General features: G+C 26.6%; 6 protein-coding genes across 13 annotated transcripts in view; 3 read left to right on the top strand and 3 right to left on the bottom strand.

Annotated features, from left to right (window-relative positions):
• Nucleotides 1-40: 40 nt before the first annotated feature.
• On the bottom strand, nucleotides 41-4,909 carry LOC122716036 (melanotransferrin). The gene is made up of 9 exons (XM_043938727.1): nucleotides 4,769-4,909; nucleotides 4,168-4,586; nucleotides 3,948-4,065; nucleotides 2,972-3,151; nucleotides 2,427-2,890; nucleotides 2,167-2,331; nucleotides 1,658-1,746; nucleotides 1,191-1,531; nucleotides 41-1,126 (listed from the first exon to the last, which is right to left on the bottom strand). Exons 1-9 carry the CDS (start codon nucleotides 4,833-4,835, stop codon nucleotides 486-488), a joined length of 2,484 nt encoding a protein of 827 aa, XP_043794662.1. The 5' UTR covers nucleotides 4,836-4,909; the 3' UTR covers nucleotides 41-485.
• Nucleotides 4,910-6,114: 1,205 nt separating this feature from the next.
• On the top strand, nucleotides 6,115-8,250 carry LOC122716037 (beta-1,4-galactosyltransferase 7). Of its 2 annotated transcripts, XM_043938730.1 has the most exons (6): nucleotides 6,115-6,922; nucleotides 6,998-7,209; nucleotides 7,289-7,327; nucleotides 7,430-7,512; nucleotides 7,643-7,789; nucleotides 7,892-8,250. In XM_043938730.1, the coding sequence occupies exons 1-6, from the start codon at nucleotides 6,820-6,822 to the stop codon at nucleotides 8,181-8,183; spliced, it is 876 nt and encodes a 291-aa protein (XP_043794665.1). In that variant the 5' UTR covers nucleotides 6,115-6,819; the 3' UTR covers nucleotides 8,184-8,250. The 2 variants fall into 2 exon arrangements, with proteins under 2 accessions (XP_043794665.1, XP_043794663.1); XM_043938728.1 differs by having other exon boundaries at nucleotides 6,116-6,922; nucleotides 7,289-7,512.
• A 650-nt stretch (nucleotides 8,251-8,900) lies between these two features.
• On the bottom strand, nucleotides 8,901-13,397 carry LOC122716035 (putative leucine-rich repeat-containing protein DDB_G0290503). Of its 6 annotated transcripts, XM_043938723.1 has the most exons (3): nucleotides 12,553-12,824; nucleotides 12,282-12,368; nucleotides 8,902-11,970 (listed from the first exon to the last, which is right to left on the bottom strand). In XM_043938723.1, exon 3 carries the CDS (start codon nucleotides 11,939-11,941, stop codon nucleotides 9,215-9,217), a length of 2,727 nt encoding a protein of 908 aa, XP_043794658.1. In that variant the 5' UTR covers nucleotides 11,942-11,970; nucleotides 12,282-12,368; nucleotides 12,553-12,824; the 3' UTR covers nucleotides 8,902-9,214. The 6 variants fall into 6 exon arrangements, with proteins under 6 accessions (XP_043794660.1, XP_043794659.1, XP_043794661.1 ...); XM_043938725.1 differs by lacking the exons at nucleotides 12,282-12,368; nucleotides 12,553-12,824 and adding an exon at nucleotides 13,181-13,198 and having other exon boundaries at nucleotides 8,901-11,970; XM_043938724.1 differs by lacking the exon at nucleotides 12,282-12,368 and having other exon boundaries at nucleotides 8,901-11,970; nucleotides 12,652-12,824.
• Nucleotides 13,398-13,473: 76 nt separating this feature from the next.
• On the top strand, nucleotides 13,474-23,952 carry LOC122716034 (huntingtin). 2 transcript variants are annotated; one of them, XM_043938720.1, is made up of 15 exons: nucleotides 13,474-13,706; nucleotides 13,990-14,071; nucleotides 14,251-14,529; nucleotides 14,605-14,746; nucleotides 14,806-15,381; nucleotides 15,461-16,050; nucleotides 16,126-16,439; nucleotides 16,536-17,849; nucleotides 17,938-21,973; nucleotides 22,084-22,289; nucleotides 22,389-22,563; nucleotides 22,666-23,079; nucleotides 23,205-23,365; nucleotides 23,442-23,529; nucleotides 23,609-23,952. In XM_043938720.1, exons 1-15 carry the CDS (start codon nucleotides 13,618-13,620, stop codon nucleotides 23,705-23,707), a joined length of 8,565 nt encoding a protein of 2,854 aa, XP_043794655.1. In that variant the 5' UTR covers nucleotides 13,474-13,617; the 3' UTR covers nucleotides 23,708-23,952. The 2 variants fall into 2 exon arrangements, with proteins under 2 accessions (XP_043794655.1, XP_043794653.1); XM_043938718.1 differs by having other exon boundaries at nucleotides 13,990-14,170.
• A 69-nt stretch (nucleotides 23,953-24,021) lies between these two features.
• Nucleotides 24,022-26,376, bottom strand: LOC122716032 (pickpocket protein 19-like). Its single transcript, XM_043938716.1, has 8 exons — nucleotides 26,096-26,376; nucleotides 25,813-26,013; nucleotides 25,495-25,755; nucleotides 25,303-25,414; nucleotides 24,946-25,222; nucleotides 24,730-24,880; nucleotides 24,531-24,631; nucleotides 24,022-24,167 (listed from the first exon to the last, which is right to left on the bottom strand). The coding sequence occupies exons 1-8, from the start codon at nucleotides 26,356-26,358 to the stop codon at nucleotides 24,022-24,024; spliced, it is 1,512 nt and encodes a 503-aa protein (XP_043794651.1). The 5' UTR covers nucleotides 26,359-26,376.
• Nucleotides 26,377-26,599: 223 nt separating this feature from the next.
• LOC122716031 overlaps nucleotides 26,600-27,517 on the top strand; it is a 2,625-nt gene continuing 1,707 nt past the window's right edge. The window contains exons 1-2 of the mRNA XM_043938715.1: nucleotides 26,600-27,069; nucleotides 27,196-27,419. Of these exons, the coding sequence (XP_043794650.1) occupies nucleotides 27,043-27,069; nucleotides 27,196-27,419 (251 nt within the window). The 5' untranslated portion in view covers nucleotides 26,600-27,042. The remainder of the gene's footprint in view (nucleotides 27,070-27,195; nucleotides 27,420-27,517) is intronic.

Genomic DNA, 27,517 nt, shown 5'->3' with positions numbered 1-27,517 from the left:
TACACATTTATATATAAGGAATTACGAAATGTGGAATTCATACAATTTTGGATAAAATGAAAAGTATAGTAAGTAAGATAAGTAAGACATCATAAATCTATCTTTTATTCAATAAGTATAAAAATATTAATGGACGGCATAATAATGGTAACATTAATGAACGACAATTATTACATGCAGTAAAATCTTATCTTATAAAATGTCGAAAAAGGACGGAATATTATCTTAGTCTTAAATTCGCAAAATGATAATATAAATATTATGGAAAACTATTTACTACATTATCATATTTACTTAGTTAACGATGTATCTGTATATAAAGTACAAAAAATATAATTAATTTGTGAACATATTCCATACAAAGATTAAGGCACTAGTAAATATAGCTAAATCTTCTAAAATTTTTTCTTTTCTATCAAATGCACGTATTTATATTATATTATTCAACAAAGAGTCATTTGTTCAAAAAAAAATTGTTGAATCTTTTATCTACTAAACATATAAGTAAGTATAATCATTATTATCGTAGATAATATTGAATTTCTTATAGCTGATGCACCAGCTCTACAATCTACGATTCTTCTAGCTCTCATAAAATCTGGACCTAAATACGCACTAAATTCTCTTTTTTCTGGTGGTATTATCACCAATTGCTGCGTAGCATCTTGGAAAATTAAATCACTATAAGGTGGCGGACTGTAAAACATACTAAAACTAAATTCGTCCTGTTCTTTTCTACCATAAAATTGTTGAGCATAAATAAATAAATTTATATAAGCGTTTATTTGTGTTTCATTATAACCATAATATCCACCACGAGTAACTATTGCATTCGCTGCGACTTTCCCTAAATTGCAATGTACATAATCGGCTGTCGGTCGACGAGTGCCATCTGGGCAAAGTAGTTCAAAATCTTTTGTAAAAGTATTACGTGCCCACATTTCTCGTCGTTTTCCATCAGTATTTTCCGCAACTGTCGTATGTTTTACAAACGCTACGTCTCCACCGCCTTCAACTAAACATCTAAAGGCACCGGTATATCCAAAATAATCTTCAGATGCATCTCTGCGACAGTAGCGGAAACTTGCACCATGGCACAAGTCACACATATTATCATATGGTACTCCTGCAACATATAATTTCGATCAATTTGTGTGACGAATCAAAACTAGTTTAAAAATTATAATTACCTGTATTGTATTCAGTACTAAGCGCACCCGGAACACAAGATTTACTAAAATATTCTGCAGCAGCACGAACTGAATCACATCCATAGCCTCTGATCCAACTATTAGAAATAAGATATGCTAATGGATATACCCAACCTGCTGCTGTATTTATTCCTGTATGACAAGTATACTTATTTTTAAGATAAGTTAAATCCGTATTGTCATCCTCTTCTTTTGCCACTGCAACTACATAATATTCTGGGGTAGGTAAATTGTAAACTTCAGATATAAACGGAATTAAATCAAAGCGTAAACCGGCAGTGTATACGTCACTAGTATCTAATACTGCTACATCGGCAATTCTAGAAAAGAAAAATAATTTTGATAAAATAAATTTCTTTTTTATAAAATAATCGATGAATGTTGAATATTTTTGATAAATTTTTTTTCAATATTCGAAATATATATATATATATATACATACATACCCACTTTGAATAGCCTGCATACAATGAATTTGACTATGACCTTTATGACAATTTAATTCTGGCTTCAATAATTGTGCTTTTAATGCTATCTAATAAAAAAATTAAATATTAATAATTATATTATATATGTAATTTATAATATATAATATATAGATAAGAAATAAACAAGTAAAAAAAATAATATATAAAAGTGTTAATTAAGATTTATTAAGTTTTTAAGAATTATTAATTTATTAAATTAGCAATTGAAAATTGCGTTAAATAAAATGAGACGATGAAAAAATGCGATGATACGACAGAAATAAAATAAATAAAATAAAGTGCTTCATTTTATTTCCATTTTATTTCATCTAACAAAAATTTAAATTGTTTATAAGTTAATAAATAAACTTTTAATTGATATTTTTATATATCAATTTCTATATTTATTTTAGTCTATAGAATCAATTAAAAATATTCCACAAATATATTATTTATTAAATATATATAAATATTACATATTAAATTACCTTCATTTTTATACATTTCTCCATTTCTGGATCAGATGTAATACATAATGTCATTTTGTTAACAGAACAACGGCGCATTTCTAATATTGGATCTAAAGATTTGCCTAAGTAACCAGTATACATTTGATCTTTTTCAGGTAATGAAACAAAATCCCGTGCTACGTCCTAAAATTATACAATTTATATAAAATTAAAAAAATTAAAAGAAATTTTTTAAATTAAAAAAAATAATAATAACATTTAAAAAATATTATATTTACAGAAAACATTAAATTATGATGCATCCCAAATGTAGGTGCTGATTCAAATAAATTGAAAGTTTCTATTGGCTGTATGTTCGTTGGTTCTGTTTTATCCCATGCATTATTTTCATTGTAACTTTTTTCATATCCGTTATGATTTCCAAAATTCTCTGTAGTATATTCATTTGCATTAACATATTCGCTTCTGTTAAAATTTTTTTCTCCAAATCTATTATTAAAATTAGATTGGTTTTCGAAATGATTATTATAAAAATCAATCGTATTTGTATTATTTTTCCCCAATACTTTGACTGCTTCTTCTAAAAACCGTTGATATAATCGACGAGTTTGAACTTTTGTAGCAGATGATGTAACTATAGCACGCGATGGAACAATACCCCAATTACAATATTCATATTCATTAATTGATTTACGGGTACCATCTCGACAAAGCAATTCAAATTGCTCTTTCTTTACAAAATCTTAAAAAAATTAATATTATTTTCTAATATTCTAATTTATTTTAATATTGATAGAATAAATTATTTTAATTAAAAACATACTAAAATCAAATGATGTTGATGTCATTTCATCTACAGTTGTATGTTGTAAAAAAGCGATTTCTCCTACTTCTACCAAACATCTAAATGCTCCTTCATATCCTGCATAAGGATCCAACATTGTACATCTTCCTCCAGGTATTTTTCCAATACATAATTTACATAATTGATCCGAATTATCACCTAAAATTTAGAACTGCTATAATAAAACATATATAGAAGTTTTATAAAATAATATTATTAATAATACTATATTATTAGTAATAATCTTAATTAAAAGACACTTTGCCAATTTTGATAAATTTAAAATATATTATCAAAATTTTGAATAATTTTTTATTTAATAAAAATTTTAGTGAATACTAAATATATAGAGAATATGTAGTAATAAATTATATATGGAGTAATTCTTCTTCTGATAAAATATTATATACTTTAAAAAAAATATGTTTTCATTTTCTTAAATATAACTTTATAATAATATTAATAAGATTGAAATAAAAATTTTAAATTATAAAATATTCAGAAATATTTAATTATAACAAATTCTCATATTGTAAAATCATATTAAAAACATGAAAAAATATTGAAATTTTAAGGATTGATTTTATTTTCTTAAAGATTTTGTTGAAAAAAAATTTCTTTTACATATATATATTTTATTATATTTCATATTATGCATTTATATGCAAATTTTATTTTTAGACATTAAAAATTTCAGCCTCATCTTTGTATATTATTATTAAACAGTAAAATATTCTATAATATAATAAAATAAGAAGCAGTTACATATTTGGATGCACATATATAGACATATATAGAATTCAATGTAATAATATTATGAATATCTTGGAAACTAAGACCAAATGCAATTATTTATAAAAAGTTGTTTAAAATATTAATTTTGAGAATATAATTCAAACTCAAAAATCTATCTTTTCTTATATCTAAATAATTATTATATTATTTTTTATCATACCTAATGGATTATATTTATCTATTAATGAATTTACAGCACAACTGGGTCCAAAATATTTAATTGCAGATTTAACATGATTATTACAATCAACAACTTCTAATCCACCTTGTTTCATAAGCTATGTAAAACAAAAAATAACATATTTATTTAATCAAATATATAAAAATATATAAAAATATAATATATAAAAATATTTTTAAAAAAAGTATATTATATTTACAGTATAAATTGGAATAACCCAACCAGCAAGCATTCCAAGACCAGCAAAACAAGCCTTTTTACCCCTTAAATCATGTAAGCTCTGAACATCTGATAAAGATCCTTTTTTAATAACTGCTACTGCATAATGATAATTCAGACCATTTTCATATATTTCTTGCATAAATGGGATTAAACTGTGATAGCGTCCTGCTATAAAAGTTTCACCAGGATCTAAAGTTGTTATTTGTGCTTTTTCTTGATCCAACATAGTCATACATTCTTCTTTATTTGATGCTTGTTTGCATTGCACAGAAATATTTCTATAGTTATAATGAAAATATACTTTTTCACGATCAACTGCCTTTGAAAATGCATTGCACTTATCTTGTTCAGCTTGGGATATTGTACACCATGTAATAGTATTGTTAAGATTCTGTCCTATAAATAGATTTAAACTAGATTAAATTATTACTCAATTACAATCAATTTTCTTTTTCTTCTTTTTTATATTAGTTATTAGAATATAATTTTAAAACACTCTCGAGTATAAGGTTAAATGAAGAAAATAATGGTTAGTTTAATATGATTAAAGTATTTAAAAACAAAAATAATTTTTATACCATATATAAATCGACAAAATATACTGAAAAATACTAAAGCTAGATTTATACAATTTTTGCATAGCATTTTAATATTTTTTTCATCTAAAAATTAATTGTTACAAAAGACCACTCCCATTAGTCATCAACACCACTCTGACACTTTAAAAACATACTATAGTATTATACTATGCTATATATATATTATTCATTGATATCGCTAAGTAGGTATATTGTAAAATATATAATTGTAGCTATCATTCATTTTAAATTAAACTAAAAATCAATAAAATTCATACATATAAATTATTTTATATATTTTTCTTCTTCATTTTTATACTTATTCTTCATATATTTATTTCGTATTTAAGAAACAATTATCAATGATAATATAACTAATATAATTAGAAAAATATATTGATTACAGAAATTGATATATTTACATCTCTATATTTATAAAATATATTTTAAAAATAATATATATTTTAAAATACATTTTAAAAATATACCTAACTATTATTAAATTTATAATATAATTTCATAAATTTTATGATATAATTATTATTATATTCAATATTTGATAATATATATTTTTAAAAATTTATAAATAAAAAAAATATAAAAATATATATATAATGCATATAATATATAATAATATATATTATAATTAAATAAAATTATATCACATAAAATAGTTTGATAAATGATAAAAATTATGTATTCATTTTAATGTATATTATTGTAATATAATGTCATAAAACTAATTATAAATTTGTTAATCGTGAACTTCTTGAATATTTCTGATGTTAAATTTTATTTGTAATTTATTTGTTTTTTATAAAATATTTTATTTATTAATTAAAACAATATTAAAATATTCTTATTTGATGATTTAGAAATAAAATATTGTGCGTATTAATGATCTAATATTTAATGTAAAATTATTTTTTTGTTATATATCAATTCTTCAAAACAATAAAATGAATATAACATATTAAAAGATTTATTAAAATCCAATAAATTTGGTTGTTTATATATTATATAAATGATAATTTAATTTATTATAAATTTAATATTAATATTTCTTAAAATTGTAAATTAATTTTAAATAATAATAATAATAATTATCATTATTTTAATTATTTTTAAATAAATTAAATTATTACAAGTTTAAAAAGATTATTTGTTTAAAATTCAAAAGTTTAAGCAAAAATAAATTTGTTATTCAAGATTATCAATAATAGAAGTTTTTATTTTTTTTCTAAACTATAATATTTTTTTTTTTCATTTTAAATATTAAATATTATAACGTATGTATCAAAGTATGTACTAAACACTATAAGTCAAAAGTCTGATGCATAGCAATGATACAATATTATGATCTTGTTATTGTGATTCGACAGATTTATATTTCTAATAATACAATGCACACGATCGTTCCGACTGTCATGTTGTTGCAAACTCGCAACGATATCGTGCCGCGTGTGTATCTATACAAATGATATAATTTATTTTATAATATACATAATTATTATTAGTGTCAGCATAAATCTTATTTGTTTATTCAATAGAACAACATTGAATATACAATGATGTACGAAATAAATTTAAATACGTATCATAATTATGAATGTGATCAAATAAAAAATATATATATTTTATGTAAAAAATATCTCTTCGATTTAATAACCAATGAATCTATTGCAAACAAAGAAAAATGGTATTAAATAAAGATCGACTGTCGAATTTATTTAATAATCTATAAAATAATCTATAATCTAAAATAATATGTAAAAACAAACTTTTATAAGTTACAATTATTCAATATTTGAGTGTGATATCAAAGATCACATTTAATAAATCGATGCAACGATAATTTTCAAATATGTAAATTGCAATTTATTTTATTTATACTCTACTGTAAATAAGATAAAGAATAAAAAATTTAATATTTTATTAATTTTCTTAGAATAAAAAAATGTTACCATAATAATAAATCTTTTTTAAGATTGTTCAATGAATATCTTATGTATTTTGAAATTTAAGATATTTTACTTAATTTATTATTCGGTATGGAAATAGTTTGGAAGAATATAAAATTTAAATATATATTTGCTTGTATTTTAATCACATTCATTATTTCATGTTTGATAAGTATTGCACCTATGAGTATTGGTAAGTTTATAATTTTAATAATGAATTATGAAATATTTAACAATATTTTAAAATTTTTTAATTTTATAATTTTAGATGAATGCAAATGTGAAATAGTTACTCATTCAAATCAATATAATCATAAACAGCACAATAATGCTGTGAAAGTTTATAAGAAATCATTACATCGTTTAGCTATACTTGTGCCATTTCGAGATCGCTTTGAAGAATTGTTAATATTTGCTCCTCACATAAAACAATTTTTAGATAAACAAAATATAGATTATCATATATTTGTACTTAATCAGGTATATTTTGATCAATATAATTATTGATAAATTTAATTATTATTTAAATATAATAATAACATTTTTTTTAATTTTATAGATTGATAGATTTAGATTTAATCGAGCCTCTCTTATAAATGTAGGTTTTCTTGAAATTAATAAAGAATTTGATTATATAGCTATACATGATGTAGATTTGTTGCCAATAAATGATGAATTATTATATTCTTTCCCAAATAAGGGTCCTTTCCATGTATCTTCTCCAGAATTACATCCTAGATATCATTATTCAACTTTTGTTGGTGGAATATTACTCATTAAAAGGTACTTATTATAACAATTATTTTTATAAAATACTAAAATATATATATATATATATATATATATATAAATATATAAATTAATATAAATATAAATATATAAATTACTTTAAACAAGAAAAATATTTTTACAGAGAACATTTTATACAAGTAAATGGAATGTCTAATAAATATTGGGGATGGGGTCTTGAAGATGATGAATTCTATGTTAGATTAAAAGAAGCTGGTCTAACTGTTATAAGACCACAAAATATATCTACTGGAACACATAATACATTCAAGTAAGAAGCATATCTATAGACAATCTATATACAACTTATATATGCATTAAATATTAATATAAATATTTAAATTAATTATTATATAATTATTACTTATTTTAGACATATACATGATAGAAATCATAGGAAAAGAGATATGATAAAATGTTATAATCAACGCGAAGTTACTAGAAAACGAGATCGTCAAACTGGTTTAAATAATGTTTCTTATAAAATATTAGGCACAATCACAATGACTATCGAGAATACTCCATTAACTGTTCTTAATATTTCCTTAATGTGTGATAAAATGATTACACCTTGGTGTGAATGTGATAAAGTAGCTGGATCTAAGGATGGAAAATCAAAGGAAAAAAAGAAAGTTATAAGTAATAAATCTGCTACTGGATTATAGTTATTCTGACAAAACTTGTATTAAAAAAAAAAAAAGAAAATATATATATATATAATCACACATGTAATCAAGTGTATTTATTATTATACATTTTTTTCTATTTTATATGTATCCAAATGAGGCAAATATATTTTTTTTACAATTTATAATTATACTTTAAATACATTACTAATATTATTATTTACTTACATATTACATATCTTATATAATATAAATAGTTTCAATGATCACATATTAAGTAATTAGCATAAAATAAGCATAAAACTTAATTATATAAAAGTATTATTTATAACAATCATATAAGATAGTTATTTCAATTTTACTATTCTTATTGTTTTTTAATAGTATAATTAAATTTGTGTATATCTTTAATACTTTATTGATGTATAAATATTATGATATCTTATTGACAATGATAAATATGAAAAGAGAGATAAGTTTGTAATAGATCTATTTTTATTTAACTATTAACCTTTTAACAGTATATAAAAAAAATTACAAGGACTTCAAAATATATAAATTTAAAAATAATTATTTTTTTATTAATTTTAATATTAAATACAGAAAACATAATTTTAATTTTTCAAAACCAATAAATTTTAATAATTTTATTGTGCATAATAAAATTAAATTTAAAATATGAAATATAATTATATAATTATTTTTAACAACTTATGTCTGTATTTCTCTAGAATTCACTGTGAAAAGGTTAAAATATAAATCTTAATTTCAATAAGTAAAACATATATAACTTTAAGATAGACCATTATGCCAAAAATTAATCATGAGCAATGATTTAATACTGCAATTAATTAAAATGGTCTTTTATATTATACATGTATAATAATATTTTTATATATATTTACATTTGAAGTAAGAACATCAGATGATACTGTACAATAAATATAATTATTAAGAGCACAATGGTACATATAGTACAATGATAGAAGAACTTTTATCTAAGTATTTATGACTTAATATTACAGTTCTTAAGATATAAAAGAAAAATGATTTAAAATACAAAATTATGGCTACATAACTGCATTTAGTTGTAAAATAAAATGTTCTCTTAATTCATTTGTACTAAAATCATCACCATCATTATTTTCGTCAAAAATATCTTGCACAGTTCCTGTTACAGTTTCTGCACTTTCATATTCAGTCACTTTATTAACAGAATCTAGAAGTTCTGTATCTTTTTCATCTATTTCAGATTCATTATTTATATCATGTGTTTTTTCTGTTTTAACATTTATATTTATAGAATTTTGTGCTTCATCTATGTCACTTTTATTAAGATCTGTGAAATCTTCATTGAGAATTCCTTTTCTTAAAACAGATAGTGGTGGTAATGGAAATCCATAAGAAAGCAATTTATCATATCCACTTCTTCCACAAACTTTTCTAATTTCTGCTGCCATAGATAAAACCTTTTCCGAAAATTCTTGTTTAGAAGTTTCTATTAACATTTCATTAAATTTGCTCATCTTCTCATCTAAAAGTTTTCTTCTTCTCATAATAGTTTGCATATTTAACATTTTCCTTCTATAAGTATTTGTGTTTTTCTCTGCTCTTTCAAGGTATTTTGAGGCTTTTTCTAATTTCCAATTAAGTTCCTTTATTCGATTATCTTTTTGCTTAATTTGTCCTTCAAGCTTTCTTTTTTGTTGAGATTCCAATGTTACAGTTTTCATTAATTTCTTATTCATTTCTTCAAAATAATTCACTCTATTTGATAAATCTTCTATCAATCTTTGTTTAGATTCTAAATTTTTCTTATTAATAATTGAAGATTGTGTATTACTTGATCTTGTATTAATTCTAGAAGATTCTATTTCTCTGGTTAACATTTCATGTTCATTATTTTTATTTTTCATACTGTTTTCTAATTCTTTATAAATAATTAATTGATCAGTTAATTTTGTAATCACATCTTCTTGAATTTGTATTCTCTCTAAGAGATCTTCATAATCTGAAGAAACACAACCAGTATTATTTTCCATAGAAGTTTGTACATTACAATTTTGTAATGGTGAATTAATCCCTATCTTATGTCTTTCTTCTTCATCAGAATATATATGTTTAAAACTGGAAGAATATGTTTTAGAACTATGAATTGGATTTAAATTTATAATTTCTTCACAAGGAGATTGATTCATATATATTATTGATGCTTTTTTATTTGAAGTTATATAATCATCCTTTAATAATGGATTATTAAAATCTCCATTAATAATTCCTTGAAGATTTTTAGGTGATAATACTGTTATAACAGATGTGACAACTGTATCATCATCTTCATTTTTAGAAACTGAACTAAATTCTTTTGATATTTGTGTTCCTATTGTATTAGACGATAATTCTTCAATAATTTCAGTCACATCATCAGGGTCACCAGTTACTTTGATAACAAATTTAGCAGTTTCTACTTCTATATCATTTTTAGAAACATCATTTATATCCTGTGAAAGTAATGATAATTCATTTCTTATTTCTGTATCTTGATCAGATAATTCACTATTGCTTGAAGAATTAACATCTTGATCTGAAGTACTTCTAATTGATTTTTTTATTGATTTCATTATTTCTTCCCTAGTTCTTCTTTTACGTTTCATAGCTGCTCTTATATTTGGTATAACATGTACTTCATCTTTAGTGAAATTTTCTTCTATATCCTCATTAAAAATCTTTTTTTCATCTTTAATACTTATTTCATCATGTTTCAAAGTATTATTATCCATTTTATTTATTTTTGATATATTTTGAGACATAGATGATTTTTCATCTCCACTTTCAGTACCAAAAATTATTTCTACATTTTCTTCTTTCTCCGTAAGTATATGTCCAACTTCATTTTTTTTTGATGAAACAACTTTATGATCATCATTAGTATACTCACTATTTGTATCCATTTTTTCTTCAATTTCATCTTCCTTTTGATTCTTAATTTTTAATTTTTTCTCATTTTCATTTTTATAATTATCATCTTCAGTAATTCCACCATCACAAATTTGTTTTAATTTTTCTTCAATTTCATCATAACTATCTTCAAATGTATTATGATCCATAACTTCTATTTTAATTTCATTTTTCACAGTAATAGTTGGTATTTGAGTAGTTTCTGAATTTTCCATAATTAAGGATAATCCAACTTCTTTTTTATTATCATTTGATTGCACTTCAAAATTATATTGCTCCATTAAACTATTAATATCAGTAAGATTATCTTCAGCAATCATTACAATATTTTGTTTTTGATGATCAACATTAATATTCTCTTCTTTTTTAGTTCCTATAGATTTATAGGTAGATTTAAAATTACTTTTAATAGATTCTATAGATTCTATAGATGGTTCAGCAGTTTCCTGAAAATCCAATTCTTTCTCTTCTAAATGCTCAATAGACGAATGTTCAATATCGTTTTCCATGTATTCTATATTATATTCACCTTGTAATATGTTTTTACCTATATTATCAAATAATTTAGTTCTTTTTTTAGGAGATTTTCTAGTAGATGTCACAGTAAATATGGAAGGAATTGCATTTTTTTTCAATCTAATTCTTCCACTTTGTGTTATAGACCACTCTTGAGGTTCAAAGTGTACGTGGCAAAGGAATGAGTTATTTGATGGTTCCCAATCAGCTCTAGCAACACGTTCTTGCCAAATTTTCCTTAATTTTGGATCACGTGGAAAACATTTCATAATATAACCTTTTTCACTACGATTGTTGCAGCCAACTGCTGCACATCCTGGCATATTTAGACATCCAAAAGTTGTTAAGGATTCTGTAAATTATAAACAATGAATTTATAATATAAGAATAAATTGAATAATTCATTTTTTATTATCTAACCTAATTCAGAATATACATTTTCATATATATGAAAATAATTAAAATTATTAAAATCAATATTTATTTTTATAAACAATATATTAATAATTTAATATTTTAATAAATAATTTTATATTGCATAATTAAAGAAAACTTTGAAAATAAAAATAATACATAACAGATGCTAAAAATATTTATAATTTAATTTTTGGATAAAAAAACAACGAAAATGTAATTAGAAATACTCCTTTATGTAAATCAAACCTTTGTTCTCGAGTCGTAACTAGCGTTTTTATGTCAAATAATATTTGAAAGAGTTTAATGGATCGTATACAAAACATTGTAAATATTCTATTTAACAATGCGTTTTACATTACGTTTTATTAATAAATATGTTTAAAAATTATTAATATACATATATATTTATATATATATAAATATATATTTATATTATTATGTATGTGTTGTTAAATTATTCTTGAAAATAATTAAATTTTATTAATTAAACGGAAATAAATATTTTTTTGCACACTACAATTCTTTTGCCGGTAATATACGATATGAAAGAAGGCGAAACTTGTTCTTCTTATTCACCAACTCTATTCGCAGTTCATTGTTACAAGTTATAACTTACAATTTATAAATTTACTAATATATTAGTTACAAATTGTAAAAGATTGATATTAATAAAAATTTATATATTTTATTCAATAAATATAAATGGAAAAAAAAATTTAAAAACTAAATCCTCAAACCATGAATTTATATTGCACTGACAATAGTAAATTCATTTTGAGATAAATTTCGAGCTCGCTACGCAATCGAAATGTTCCAACGTAATATGGCTACCCTAAGAATTGAATAATAAATAGGTTAATTGTTATCTTCTATTGTCGAAATAAATTAAATATATCTCTATCTACGTTATTAATAATACCGTCTATATTAATTAATCTTATTGTACATGCCTCTTAAATATTTTTCTTAATTCACTCTTCTATCTATTATCTTTATTAAAAAATCTAAGAATATATAAATTCTATAATAACTTGCACGATATATAAAGTTTAATTATTAATTATATTACATTTTTCAAAAATTAATCAGGTGAATTATTTACAAACATATTTTTATATTCATTATACATAATGTATTATATCTACCTTTTCATTTTTTTTTTACTTAAATAACATTAATGTTTTTTATCTTGTTTTATATCAATATAATCTGGATTATTAATATTACCAAGTTTTTAAATAGAAATAAAGATTATACGTACATTGTATTCATTTTATCCTGTATACAATAGGGTTAGTATTTAAACGGTGGCTCTTACTCTTAAGAATAACGGCAAATACGCATTAAACGTCGAATTCACCAATTTTCTTATGCCTCGTTCTATTGTCTAATTAAAGACTGGGGAATTGTTTTTAGTGTGACGTTTGAATCACAAATAAATATGGTACTGAGCAGCATGTAGTTTTATATATGTGTACGATGTGTCTGTCATAAATTCGGCCTACATTATCAAAATGTAATTTGTTAAAACTCATTGATTTGTAAAAAGTGGAGAATAATTTTTTAAATTATATTTAGCAAAATGACAACATTAAATAATGTATTAAAAGCTATAGAAGCTTTAAAATCAACTCAAGAGTCGAACACTCTTCTGTCAGATTCGAATGCAAGGTACAAGAATAAATTTTTGTCATTTAATAATTAAAATGATTTTATGAATACATTAATAAAAAAATTAATAAATTAAAGGATTATTTTTATTTATATTTAATTTATATTTAAATATATATGATAAAACATTGTATATTTCATTTAATATATTTATAAAATTAATACATTTATATATAATAAACATAATAAAAAAATTAGTAAAAATTATATAATTTAATAAAAATATTTAATATATTTTTTTATTTTAAATATATATATATATATGTTTTTATTTTACAAAAAGGAAAGATAAATTAACATGTTGCATGACAATAACAGAAGGAATATGTTCACCAACTGTTAAAGTAGCAGCCAAATTTCCTCAGGTACTTAGTCTTTCAATTGAAACATTACTGATATTGTGTAATGATGATGAATCTGATGTCAGAATGGTAGCAGATGAAACATTAAATAAAATTATAAGGGTATAATATTTAAGTTTTATAACCTTTAATAATAATTGTAACAGAGCTATATATATTTTAATAACTATTTTATTTGAAAGGCAATGGCTGACAGTAATATTGTTAAAATTCAAATAGAACTTTATAATGAAATAAAAAGAAATGGACCTGCTAGAACATTAAGAGCTGCTCTTTGGAGATTTGGACTCCTCAGTCATATGATTCGTCCTACAAGAGGAAAAGCATATGTATTTAATTTGATACCATGCATAGTAACTATTGCACATCGATCTGAAGAATCTGTAATTGAAACACTGTCACAATCATTACCATTAATTATGAAAGCATTAGGGCCTTTTATGACAGACAATGATGTCAAGGTAATTTCTTATGTTTACCATATAATTGAATATGCATGACATTAATAAATATATGTCTATGATTTCTTTTTCTAGACATTATTGAAAGCATTCTTTGAAAATGTATCTTCTGTACAAGCAGCATTTCGTAGAGCTGCAGCAAATATGATTTTAGCAACATGTTTAAATTGTCGAAAACCACAATTTTTTTTAAATTATGTATTGAAATATCTTTTAGGTAAATTTATAAATATTATATTTAAATAATATATTTTTTATAAATTAAACATTTTTCAGCTATTGTAGTGCCTATAAATGAAGATGAAAGTCGTATAGCAACCATTATTGGTATATTTGGTTGTATAAGAATAATTTTACCACATATATGCAACTCTTCAGAAATTCAAGATGATGACATAGTTCAGACAGATACCTTATTACAAATTTATGAACTATGTTTACATTATACAAAATGGCATTCTGATCACAATGTTATAAATGCTATTTTGGAAACATTGACACAGTTTTTAAAATCACCTTCAAAAGTTTTAGTATCATTATTATTATCGAATCAAGGTATAACACATAGCAGAATAGCATTGAATCAAAATGAAATGACATTATCATTAAGTCAAGCAAGTACTTCTAGTACTGCAACTGCTTGTGAAGAAAATTCTGATTATACTTTAAATTTACTTGATTCTGATTTACCTGAAATAAATCCAAAGATAGAAAAGTGGATATTAGATTCTGAAACTGTACCTCCTTTGGTCCAAAATTTACAAATTCCCAAGGAATGTACAAATAATATTATAGAAATGAAAGGAAAGATTTTAGAAAATTATAATAGTTTGAAATTTGGAGTAACTGATAGTAAGATAAAATCTATAATATAAATATGATTTGTATTAATTAAAAAATAATTATGATTATTTAAATTATTTTATTCTAGATGAAACAGTTGAAGAAGGTAGTGACATTGGAAGTGAAATAGAAAAATCGGAGAAATTTTATTCAAATTTACAAAACGAAGCAAAAGAAATAGACTGTACCAAGGAAATTGCATCGTCTATCGCTTCTCCTAAAAAACTTTCTCTAGATTTTTCATTAAGGGAAATAGATATTGGAACTTTTACAGATTCTGATATGTCTTTAAAATTTTGTTGTCGTTATTTAGTATCATCTTTTCTTTTAACTGGCAATATTGGTCATGTAATACCAGACAAATATTTTCGTGTTAGTGTAAAATCCCTTGCTTTAACTTGTGTGGCTTATATTTTAAGACTTTGCCCGAATTTATTTTTAATTCCTGTTGCAAAAGAATCAAATTTTAATGAAAATGAACAAATGATAACAGATATTTTATTATTTGCAAATCATCCAGATCCTCAAATTAGAGGTAATGTATCAATTATTATTGGTACATTTTTAAAATCTATATATATTCAATATGGAGGATCTTTTAAAAAATTTGAAGAAGAAATCGCAAATAAAATTCGTGGCATTATATCTTTAGAAAATTTGATTAAATTACTTTTAAAGGTAAATTTTTATATTAAAACTTATTAATTTTAATATTAATGGTTGTTTGAAATTTTTGATCTATGTTTAAAATAGGGTTTAGAAGATGATTCTGCCACTACATGTCGACAAACATTAACAGCACTTAGTTTATGTCTACCAGAATTATTAGAATCTGTTGACAATAAACATGGAATTACTGTATTAACTGCATTACCTCAACTAGTAAAGAATCCATATTTTCTGGTGAAAATTAAATTAGTGGAATTATTGAGTGAGATATCGTATGTTACCGTAGAACATATAAGTGGTGGATCAATGTTCCAAAAACATTTTATCGATGTTATTGTAACGCTATTAGGTGATCAAGATCAAAGAATTAGACATGCAGCATCTGAAGCTATTGTAAAGTAATTGTCGAAATTTATATTATTTATTTATGTATTTATATTATTACATTAATAATTTAAAAATTTTTTGATTAATGTAATATATATTTTTTTTAGAAGTATTCCTTTGTTACATTATCAACAACCACATGATGATGTTATTACGCGAAAAGCTGTACAATATACAGAAAAATTTTTAAGTGCAGTAACCAGAAGTTCTGTAGAATTATCTTCTTGTCAACAGAAACAGAAGTTCTTTATAAATACCTCTATACAGCCATTTACAGCTTTAAATTTTCATGATGCCATGAACTATCGTCCAAATATAGAATATTCATTGTCAATTATAATTAATATGTTGGCAGAAATTCTTGGAGTACAATCATCAAAATATTTAGTATATGGCTGTTGTGAAGCTCTTTTTCGTTTAAGCGAAGTATACAGCACTACAGTATATATTAGAGGATGGGATTGTATTTCACCGAAAACATTGTTGAAAAAATCCCATAAAAAAAGCGGTAGCCGATTAGATATTAGTGATTCAAATTTTACAAACGATATGATGCCATCGTCTGTGAGCAATAGTCTTTTATCTTTAGCTCTACCTTTATTATCGTCATCTCCTATAAGCTTAGATCTATTAACACATAAACATTTGGTATTTCTTGCTGGCAATCTTGCATCGGGTTTAGCTTTTTGTAATTTTAAACCTAATGATCCAACCAAAACTTGGTGGGGTACATTTAAAGATAAACAAATAGAATTGTTATTAATACATATTATGAGAGTGTTAAATATATTTGTTCATATAATTGATGATGTACAATTGACACAAACTAGTACAAAAACAACGTTACCATCTTTATCATCCACGCAAACGTTATCTCCAAAAAAAAAAATAATGTCTGAACCGAAAATGAAAGAAAAAGGAGAAAAAATTGGAAGCTCAAAATTTGGAAAAGAACAAATGGGTGCGTTTGTTTCTACATCGCATTACATGAAAATGTATGAAATTCTTAAAGCTGCACATTTGAATTATTTAGCTACACTTGAACCATATGCTAGCGAAATGTATTTGTCTCTGTTAAATGCAATTTTAGATGTTCTTTCACAAATTCTTGAAATTATATCTGTTAATGAAGCAGCTCAAATTGCGGAAGAAATTCTATATTATTTACAAAATACTGTTGTGTTGTCTCCAACCGCAACTGTTCAATGTGTTCAACAACTATTGAAGTGTTTATTTAGTACTAATGTGTATGCACAATGGAATGAATTAGATATACAGAAAAATTCGGACAGAATAACCATATTATGGGATGATATCAAGGGATTTTATAATTACTGCTTTCAAAGTCCTGCAAGACAAATGGCAGATACTATAAAATCCATAGGAAACAATTGCAGGGGTGAAAATGAACCAGATACTGGGTGAGTTTATATTATTATATTGTAGTAATATATGCGTGTATAAATATATTTTTTTATATAAATTATTATATATAATTTTTTATTTCAGATGGATAGGTTTGTTACATAGAAAAGGGGATAGAAAATTTTCTTCTATTTTTAAAAATTTATCGAGATCATCTGATCAAAAAACCTCGGTAGCTTCGTTTATTCGTCTTTTTGAGCCAATGGTTATAAAATCCTTGAAACAATACACTGTAACAAGCAATGTGTCGTTACAGTGTCAAGTATTAATGTTACTTAGTCAGTTAGTGCAATTAAGAGTTAACTATTGTTTGCTGGACTCTGAGAGAATATTCATTGGATTTGTATTAAAACAGTTTGAATTTATTGAAGAAGGTCATGTGAAACAAACGGAGGATCTATTACCAAAGATTTTCAATTTCTTAGTTCATTTATCATATGAGAAAAATCATTCAAAAGCCATAATAGGAATTCCAAAGATAATTCAATTATGTGATGGACTTATGGCAAGTGGACAACCAGCTCTTACATATTGTATACCGGCTCTTGCTCCGGTTGTAGAAGATGTATTTTTAATTAGAAATGCAAGTTTGAATCCAGTAGAGCAAAGAGAGCTTGAGACAACAAGAGAAGTTTTGATTTCAATGCTTTTACGTCTTGTGGAATATTATCAAATCATCGAACTTCTAGCATTATGTTTAACGGAATCTAGATTCAGTGGAGATGGTAATGGAGAAGAAAAATGGAGAAGATGGTCTAGACTGACAATGGATTCTGTTCTTCCTATGTTAGCAGCCGGAAAAATTCGAATAGAATCGGAGAAAGCACATGTAGCTATGGTTAAATTGTTTGCAGCTATTTCTCCTACGGTTTTTAGACCAGTTGATCCTCTTTTAAAAGTACTTTTTGCTAAACCCGATTCTTTAGATACTTCAAATTTGAGATTAAAACGATGGTTAGGGGTAGTAAACGTTGTTTTATTATCTTTGATAGCATGCTCGAAGGAGGAAGCAATGCTTGCGCGACTTTCTGATTTGAGTATAAATTTTTTAGAATTATCACAATCTTTTCTTTATACAAAAACTTCTCGAACTACAGATCCTCTAAATGTTTTAGACAGTCAACTTGTCAAAGTACCACCCGAAAGAATATTAGCTAGATTTATTTTTAATGTTATTAACTTAGTGGGTTCCAAAGTTTATAATCTTCTTGGATTGTTAAATCCTAATCTTAATGATCCATATGTTGCATTTTCGGAATCAATAGAAAATGATTATTATTTAATCCATCAATTCGCATTCTTCCTTCAATTATGTATTCATATGTTCGAGTCTGGAAGTCATTGTAAAGTTGCAAATGCTGTAATACAAATGATCCAAGGCCGAAACGTTCTTGAAGAGGAAAAGCTACCAATTGCTGATCTAAACTTTTTGATGTTAAACATTGGAAACAAATGTCCAACATTAACTTGTCAATGGGCTTATTTAATGACTTTATTAGGCTATAACGAAATGACCTTTTGGTCGAAGATATTGGGCACCCGCCGAGCGGAATACGTCGTACATTGCCCTCCAAGTGAAGAAAAAAATATAAACTATGACAGTAGCATTAATATTCAGATCATTAGAAAAGGTGGTATTATATTGTTTTGCGATTATGTGTGTGAAACTTTGTGCGATGCAGAGCCTCTGACATGGTTATTAGTTAATCATACAGAGGAGACAGTGAATAACGCTATTGAATCACCTGTCAGAGATCTATTAACAACAGCTATACATAGAAATCCTGCAGCTAGTGGATTATTAGTACAAGCAATTGCAACCAAATGCACAGATTTGTCACCACCTAGTTTCGTAAAACGACTTTTACAATGTATAGAAGGTGCTCATCATTCTCAGAGTGGAGCAGTTTTAATGACATTGATACCGAGATTATTATCGACTAAATATCTTGCATTGTCAAGGATGGCAGCGAAAATAGCTAGTCGAAGAGTAGAAATTTTATTGACTACGCCCGCAGCGGATGTGATGAAACAATTATCGAAAGATGATTTTACCAAAATTATGGAGACACTTCAAATGACCAAGCTTGCGAAGAAACATGGCGGACTAGTCAGTTTATTAAACAAATTAGGAGTACAATACTACGATTTATCCCCTCTGGAACTTGATCAATGTAGACCGTTTAATCCCTCCACCGTGAAAAGTATTCAATTGGATCGTAATTGGTTTTTGTCACAGGTAAAATTACGATGTTGTAATTCAAATACTAATTATAATCTGTCAGAAGCAGCGCAATTATTAAAAGTTTTGGATTTTGAAGATTGCATTGGTATTTTGTCTTCCAAAGAGTTCAATATTGCGATATTGAAGCCATGCATAATATTAGGCGTACGAATGAGTGTAGAGAAGTGCCAAAAATTAGAATTCGGTGTAGCACAAAACGAGAAAGATTTTAATTTTGAAACTAGTCCATTGTATAGTGCCGCCAAACAATGCTTATTGGATCATATCCATTACGTCATCGATTTAATGCCTAAACCGCATTATATTTACAATCCAACACAATCGAATAACAATTCAAGAGAGTTGAAGTACGCGATTCGATTGAACGAACTTCTAAATGAGTCGGTATATTGGGACGTACTTTTTATGTTAATACCAGCTATAAAGATATATATGAAAACATTATCAAAATTAGCCAAATATAATTTAGCGAAAATCGATAAAAAATCTGAAGAAGATTTAGCCAAATTTGCAGTTCTATGCCTGGAATTAACGTACTGGATGGTACATTGTGACGAGAAAAAGGTGAAAAAATTGAAACCAAGGAATATGGAGCTCGCGTTGAGTTGCGCATCTGAGATTTTAAAACATCCTGGCCCTAACAAAGTTTTCGGGGAAAACACAAGGTACTCGTGGGTTTGTAGCGGTGCTGCTTCATTAACAAGGATAGTAGAATATTTGCTAACAACACTCGACGCCTTACCAGTTATAGATACACGTGCTTTAGATCCAGCGTTGGAAGATGAGGATACTAAAGATTTCGCCCATGCTTGCACACGGATGGCTAACCTCATCGCTTGGTTGGAACGATGTCAAAACGAACAATCATCGTCGACAAATATTCCACGATATATGTTCGACACGATACAAGATTTAATCGTAAGCATTAGTCGTCAACCGCTGGTAAATTCTTATATTCTAACTCCACCATTGGTTTGGAAGCAAAATTGGAACGTTGTCGGTTCCGGTCCAACTAAATGTTACTTTCCTTTATTACCCTCGGAGTCGAATCTTCTTCAGGAGGTGGAAATCTTGGAGCAATTTATTTACAGGATAAATCTGTTGGGCTGGATTTCTCGATTACAATTCGAAGAAATATGGATGGCCCTTCTCGGTGTGCTCAATTTGTCACAAAATGAAAATGTATCAAGAGAAGAAATTCCTACGTTAATTCAAGCGAGCACCTTGGCTGTACAAGCGATAACGAAATTGCTGTTGCATACTTTGCTTCTTCCTTATCCAGGCAATCCAAAGGCCAGTACCGTGATTCATCATCCGAGGGATCCTCAGCTTTCTGTTCATAAAATTAGCTCACAAAAGTTGTACGCAATTCAAGATTTACTCACGTGGAAATACGAGTGTATAAACGATTTGGAGGTTAACTATGGTTTAAACATGGACCACATCTTCCATCGGGGAAACGTGGAAAGGGTTGCGAATTTAAGCAAGTATACGTATAGTCAACTTTCCGTTTCTTACTTGTGGTCATTATGTAACTTATATGAAGACAAATTGAACGCCTCTGTTCTTAACTTAAAGAATAGGAGGAACGATGCGTTAATGTCAGCGTCGCTCGATTTAGATTCATGTCTTCGTTTCTTAATAGAACTTTATACATCTTGGATGTCTCCGCAAGCTAATACACCTATACAATTGCTTACGGAGACTGTCAAGTCTATTCTAGCAATTTCGGAATTGTTCGTCGAAAGAGCTCAGTATCAATGGATGTTGGACATGTGTTTGGAAATCTCCAGAATCCATCCTGCAGAGAATGATATTTTACATCAATATTTAGTAATTTCCGTTTGTAAAGCTGCTGCAGTATTAACACCATTGGTATGTATTCTTCAAATTTCTTTTTTTTTTTCTTTTTTTTGGACCATATCATAATATAATTTTTCTATTATTTTATTTTTTTTTTCATTGTTATGTATTATGCTTTTAAGGATTTTGAAACGTTGGATAAAGTGAAACGTTTAGTAGATACAAATCTCAAATCGAACTTCTTACCTGCAAAAGTATCCGCCCTTCATGGCTCGTTGTACCTGTTACAAAGCGCTGTGCTTGCAAATTGCGAGGAGACGATGAATATTATACATCCGTTAGCGATAGAATATATACAAAAACATCTTGACGCGCAAGATTTGAACGGGTAAGACAAGAATTTTTATCATTTTATATTCTGATTTATATGTACTTTTTTCTTTTTTTTTTTTTTTTTTTGCCGAAATTAATTGCTTATTTAATTCAGTGTGTTAAGTCAAAGCGAAGAGCATCAAGGTGTGATGTGGGCTCTGGTGTTCTTTTTATTAGAGCACGCAGAAGATACTCCACCAGATACGGAAGCACCGGCCGTGTTAGAATTAGTTCTCACTTTACTTACATCGCAAAATATTTCTTATAGTTTGCATCAAACCCTTTTGCAGGTATATTAATGTGTGCTCGTGTAAATATTAATTTTTTAAACGCATGTAAACGCTTATACGTTAATTTTTTATATAATTTTGTTTTCACATAATATGATATAGGGACTCGAACGACTCGTAGCAACGAAAAGTGTGATTGGAAAGGTTGCCGAGCAAATAGTAAAAGTTGCGATCGATCGTTTAAAACAGCCTAGTCCTATGTTATCGTTACCCGCCTTGCAATTATTATTGACTTGCATGTATACGGAATCATCCGATAGATTGAATCAACTAAAAACAGAGGAACCATTACCAGATATTGAACCGGAAACACTAGTTCGATCTATAGAACGTACTTCTGCAATTTTCGATAAAATTAGAAGGGGACATTCTATGGAAGTGGAACTTTTATGTACAGTCTTATCCGGCGTGCTTGCTGATTTCTTTCCACCTTTAGAAATTTTAACTAAAGTTATAGGAGAATTTTTATCGCCGCAACAACCTCACCCACGATTACTTTCCGCTGTTGTATTTAAGGTTTGTATCATTAATGATCAATGGGTAACAACGTAATAAAATAAATTAATAATCATGCGATTATATAAGTATATTTGTAAATTACAATAGTGAACAATTTAAAATAATAAAATAATTCTTTATAGGTTTGCGAAAGAGCATGCACTTGCGCGCAAATGGAACTTCTCCAAGACTGGGTTGTATTTAGTTTACCAAACTTTATTCAGAGTTTGCCAATTACGATGTCGACGTGGTGCTTATCTTGTTTTTTTATTAGTACATCTACGAATCATTGGTTAAGAGCATTGTATCCTTCCTATATTTTTTATAAATTTTCATTAATTAATTTTATTTATCGTAAATTTCCTTAACGTTTTATTTAGATTTCCTTATATTCAATCCAGAATAGGAAAACACGAATACGAGGATAAAAAGATATTATGCATTGCTGCTTCTGATTTCTATCGTAAGGTAATATATAATTTTATAATAAAAATAATTAAAATAATAAATTTTACGATATTAATAACAATAATATTTTTTTCAATAGTTATCTAAGGAAACTCAAAAGAAGGCTTTTGTGGAAACTTTTGAAGCAGCAGCAAAAGAACCTGGAACTCCGTTTAGTGACATTTTAGCGTCTTTTTAGCTAGTCTTATCATTGATTGTTTTATCATTGATTGATATAAGAAAGTTAAAATCAATCAAAACAAGAAGTTTTCATTCAGAAGTTGTAATTATGTTCTTAATTCTCTTTGTAAATTGATGTACAATCATTACGCGACATAGATTTATCGCGTGTACAGTTATATGTGTATGTGATGATATTTATTTTACATCGTGTCCTATTGAAAAGAGATAACATGTTTATGATAAACAATATTTTTTAAACATTTCACGTCTATGTATTTTGAATGATACCTTTCCTTATAAAGTAGAAAAAAATGAAATAAGTTCTCTATATTAATTAGACATTTTGGTTGTCTTTTTGGATTTCCATCTATTTTCTTTTATATAGAAAAATAAATGAACAGTACCATAGTAGAATATTTCAACAAAGGATAAAACACTAGCTCCCAGAAATAATCCTGCTGCTCCTCCAATACTAGCTGTAATGTAAGATATATATTAATAAAAACTTTTATTAGTTTAGTAAATCATTTAATTTTGAGGAAGATTTGAAAAATTTTTTTTATATTATTCTTCCTTTTTTTTTTCTTTAATTTTTTAATTTTAACAATTATCAAAATAACACAAATGTATACACACATATATTCTTATATTTCTAATATAATATTGAACTATAGTTTAGAATTATTTTTTTATTATTTTAATTTTAATTATAGAATTTGACCTGTTTTATATTTACTTCTTTGAATTATCATATTTTTAGGAAATAAACTTTTTTATATAAAGATACGAAAATATATAAAAAAAAATATTCTAGACTTTAAAAATATTTCCATACATACTTAATAAATCAGTAAAGCCATATAATAGTGATCTGTAATAAATGATTTGTGGAAGTTCAGTAATCATAGTTATTGCGTTTGTTTTTATTTCCATTTGTTCTCTGAAATAATTTCAATTTTAACAAATTTTATTTATTTTATTTATATATTTCTTATTTTTTTTTTTATCCTAATATCCTAAATTAAATTTAATAAATACATGTTAGTCTCTTCGATATTTTTGATTTGATAGGAAACGATATCACAGTTTGGAATGCACTTGCAAAAAAAAGGATATTCGTATAGAAAAAGCTTCTTTCTTATATTACCGATGCAACGAAGTTGCGTTGCATTGCACGTGTTTACACCATCTGCAAATATTAAAAAATTTTTCATTTATATTTAATCACGTCATGCTGATTTTAACGTGGTTTACCAATGGGCCTGGCAAAATGGGGACGGCAATTGCAATTATCTTGTATTATTTTCATTCTGCATTCTATGATGCACATATTTTTTGTATAAACTGGCCATGTTTTTAAACCGCCATCGCCGAAAAATTTACATTTTCTTTGACGAATAGAGAGCTCTTGAACATTCGGTTTCGTCTGAATCTGTGACGCAAATATCATATTTCTGTAAATTTTCTTCGCATGTGTCCGTATCATAGAAATGTCGTACGTTATCAATTCGAAAGGATCAGACACGGTGAACTGAGAAAAGAAAAAAATTAATTATATTACCATCATCTATGATTTTCAAAATGGATAGAAACATTCATTTGTATTCCCACCGTAGCATCGAAAGGTATATTAAAATTTTCTATTAAAGTATCGATGGACGTATCGTAATTCTGAAGATCATCAGGTATAGGAATCGTGGTCCAATTATCATTTTTCCAATAGCTTGCATAAAAGATTATATTTGTAATCATTCGATCGAAGAATTATTTGTTGTTATTATTACAAAAAAAAAAAATACCAACTTCAACGTAGCATAGATTGCAAACACGTTTCTTGACACGAGACACAATCCTTTTTCTGTCACCATCCAAGTCTCGTAAGGATCAAAAGGTTTCTCTGACAAAAGATTCGAGCCTATATCTTGCTTCAAATCATAAAGAATCTCTAGCCACTTGTTCGCTGGTACTTTGTCGTAAATAGGTATTTCCATCATATTTTCGTAAGTGACGGTACCGAGAAAGGTGAAGAACTCTCTCGCCTCTGGTGTGTCTTTAATATCGTATCTAAGGTATTCAACACGTTAAAAAAAATTTCATCTTATACACGAGAATAGATCTTACTTTTTAAACACATCCGTCATTTTCATTGGATCTATAGTTTGAGCCATGCAAACGAATAGAGACCACCGTGGAATTTTAAACGAATCTTTATTGTTATCCATTACGATAACCGTGGCGTTATTCTGATAACGATCCCAGAAAATACTCGACAAAACGATTAAACACACCAGAGCTCCGACAACGAAAAACAATATTAAGAATCTTGTGAACGAATATTTCTTTTGTTAAAAATCATTATGATTGTTAATATATATATATATATATATCGTCCAAGTATACTTACCTCTCAAAGGGATGTTTATTTGGCGCGACCAAATGATTCAAACCGTGTAACGTTCCGGAACTCGCGAATTTCACGAAATATTTTCCTGCTACGGATTTTGGATTGATAGATGGCAGGCCAATCATAGTTGGATACGCCGACTTTTCTTTCCTCGATGTGATTCTCCGGCGTGCTTGAAGATCCGGCAATATTTCATTCTCGCAGAAATACTCGCTTTTTTCCAATGTCGTTTCAAGTGTTTTTGTCACCGATTTTTTCGTCATTGTTCTTTTTTATAGCAAGTAGCTTAATTCCTTTTTCAACGATATTCACGCGAGTGTCGCAACAAACGTGATTGTTTCTCATTCGATACCTTTTTCAAGGATTTTTTCATTGATCGAAATAAAAGACATTGCACGCGAGATTTTTATCATTTTATAGATCGATAACGTAACGAAATAGGAATCTAGTGGTACACGGATATAATAATAATAATAATAATTTATTCAAATTATCCGTAACAAGTAATCTACGATGACATATTATTACGAACATGTGATAAGGTAGGAGATATAGGTTTGTTTTAAAAAAAAAAAAAGAAACGTTTCTCGACATTTATCCACTCTAAAAATTTCTTCATATTTATTCGCATTGATTCAAAAATGAATTTTTTTCTATCTATTATTCTCCAGCGCCTACCTCGGCGTTTAATTCTTTCTCGAAGAAACACCGCGAGTCAATTTTTTTTTTCAGCACACGTTTGATCCGTGACTTTCGTACTATATACGAAACCAACAACCTTTATCCTCTCTACACTTTCTCGCTTTTTCCTTTCGCTAATTTTTTTCAATGGAAAAGCAGAATTTATTATGAACGAAGGTCAATTAGATATTACTGAAATCCGGATTATCCGGGACGTGGGAAGGTGCAAATTCCACGGAAGGTTTTGACAGCATTCTGACAGCAAGATGATGGACCGACAAGATACAGAAACGGTTAGGTCCAACTTATTTTTCTTTTTCTGGATCTCGATCGATCAATTTCCGCACGGAAAAATATATATCTAACGATCCGGCGATGAATCTTGGAAGTTAGGTTATAACAACGAATTCTTTTTCCAGGACACTGAAGAATGTTGCCCGACGCAGAGATATCACGAAGAACGACGGAAACAAGTGGAATCGTATCACGATCTGAAACGTTGTCTAAAATGCAATCAACCACGATCCGAGATACCGCCAGATTTGGTAAGGAGACGCGTGAGAAGAGCAAAAGATCAAGTGCAACACTGTCCTTCTTGTCATTGCCCTCCTGAAACCGTGAAGTATTCGATGGGAAGAACAAAGTAACGCGTTTTCTCGCCCGAATTTTTAATTATTTTATTGCCATAAAAAAAATTCCTTTTTCTCTCTCTTTTCTTTTTTTCTTTTTTTTTTTTTTTTT

This window comes from Apis laboriosa, unplaced genomic scaffold, assembly GCF_014066325.1.
Source record: "Apis laboriosa isolate Shangri-la unplaced genomic scaffold, ASM1406632v1 scaffold41_cov147, whole genome shotgun sequence".
NCBI classification, from domain to species: domain Eukaryota; kingdom Metazoa; phylum Arthropoda; class Insecta; order Hymenoptera; family Apidae; genus Apis; species Apis laboriosa.
The sequence above is the reverse complement of the archived record's forward strand: the minus strand, read 5'-3'. Positions and strand labels throughout refer to the sequence as shown.

Coding starts and splice junctions, on each gene's coding strand:
- LOC122716036 (XM_043938727.1), bottom strand. CDS start 4,835: ATGCTATGCAAAAATTGTATAAATCTAGCTTTAGTATTTTTCAGTATA. Junction 4,587..4,768: donor ATTTTGTCGATTTATATATG/GTATAAAAATTA, acceptor ATCTATTTATAG/GACAGAATCTTAACAATACT. Junction 1,747..2,166: donor AGAAATGTATAAAAATGAAG/GTAATTTAATAT, acceptor TTTTTTTATTAG/ATAGCATTAAAAGCACAATT.
- LOC122716037 (XM_043938728.1), top strand. CDS start 6,820: ATGGAAATAGTTTGGAAGAATATAAAATTTAAATATATATTTGCTTGT. Junction 6,923..6,997: donor TATTGCACCTATGAGTATTG/GTAAGTTTATAA, acceptor TTATAATTTTAG/ATGAATGCAAATGTGAAATA. Junction 7,513..7,642: donor GGAATATTACTCATTAAAAG/GTACTTATTATA, acceptor ATATTTTTACAG/AGAACATTTTATACAAGTAA.
- LOC122716035 (XM_043938722.1), bottom strand. CDS start 11,941: ATGCCAGGATGTGCAGCAGTTGGCTGCAACAATCGTAGTGAAAAAGGT.
- LOC122716034 (XM_043938718.1), top strand. CDS start 13,618: ATGACAACATTAAATAATGTATTAAAAGCTATAGAAGCTTTAAAATCA. Junction 14,530..14,604: donor TGACAGACAATGATGTCAAG/GTAATTTCTTAT, acceptor TTCTTTTTCTAG/ACATTATTGAAAGCATTCTT. Junction 21,974..22,083: donor CTGCAGTATTAACACCATTG/GTATGTATTCTT, acceptor TATGCTTTTAAG/GATTTTGAAACGTTGGATAA.
- LOC122716032 (XM_043938716.1), bottom strand. CDS start 26,358: ATGACGAAAAAATCGGTGACAAAAACACTTGAAACGACATTGGAAAAA. Junction 26,014..26,095: donor AATAAACATCCCTTTGAGAG/GTAAGTATACTT, acceptor TTCGTTCACAAG/ATTCTTAATATTGTTTTTCG. Junction 24,168..24,530: donor TGGCTTTACTGATTTATTAA/GTATGTATGGAA, acceptor CTTACATTACAG/CTAGTATTGGAGGAGCAGCA.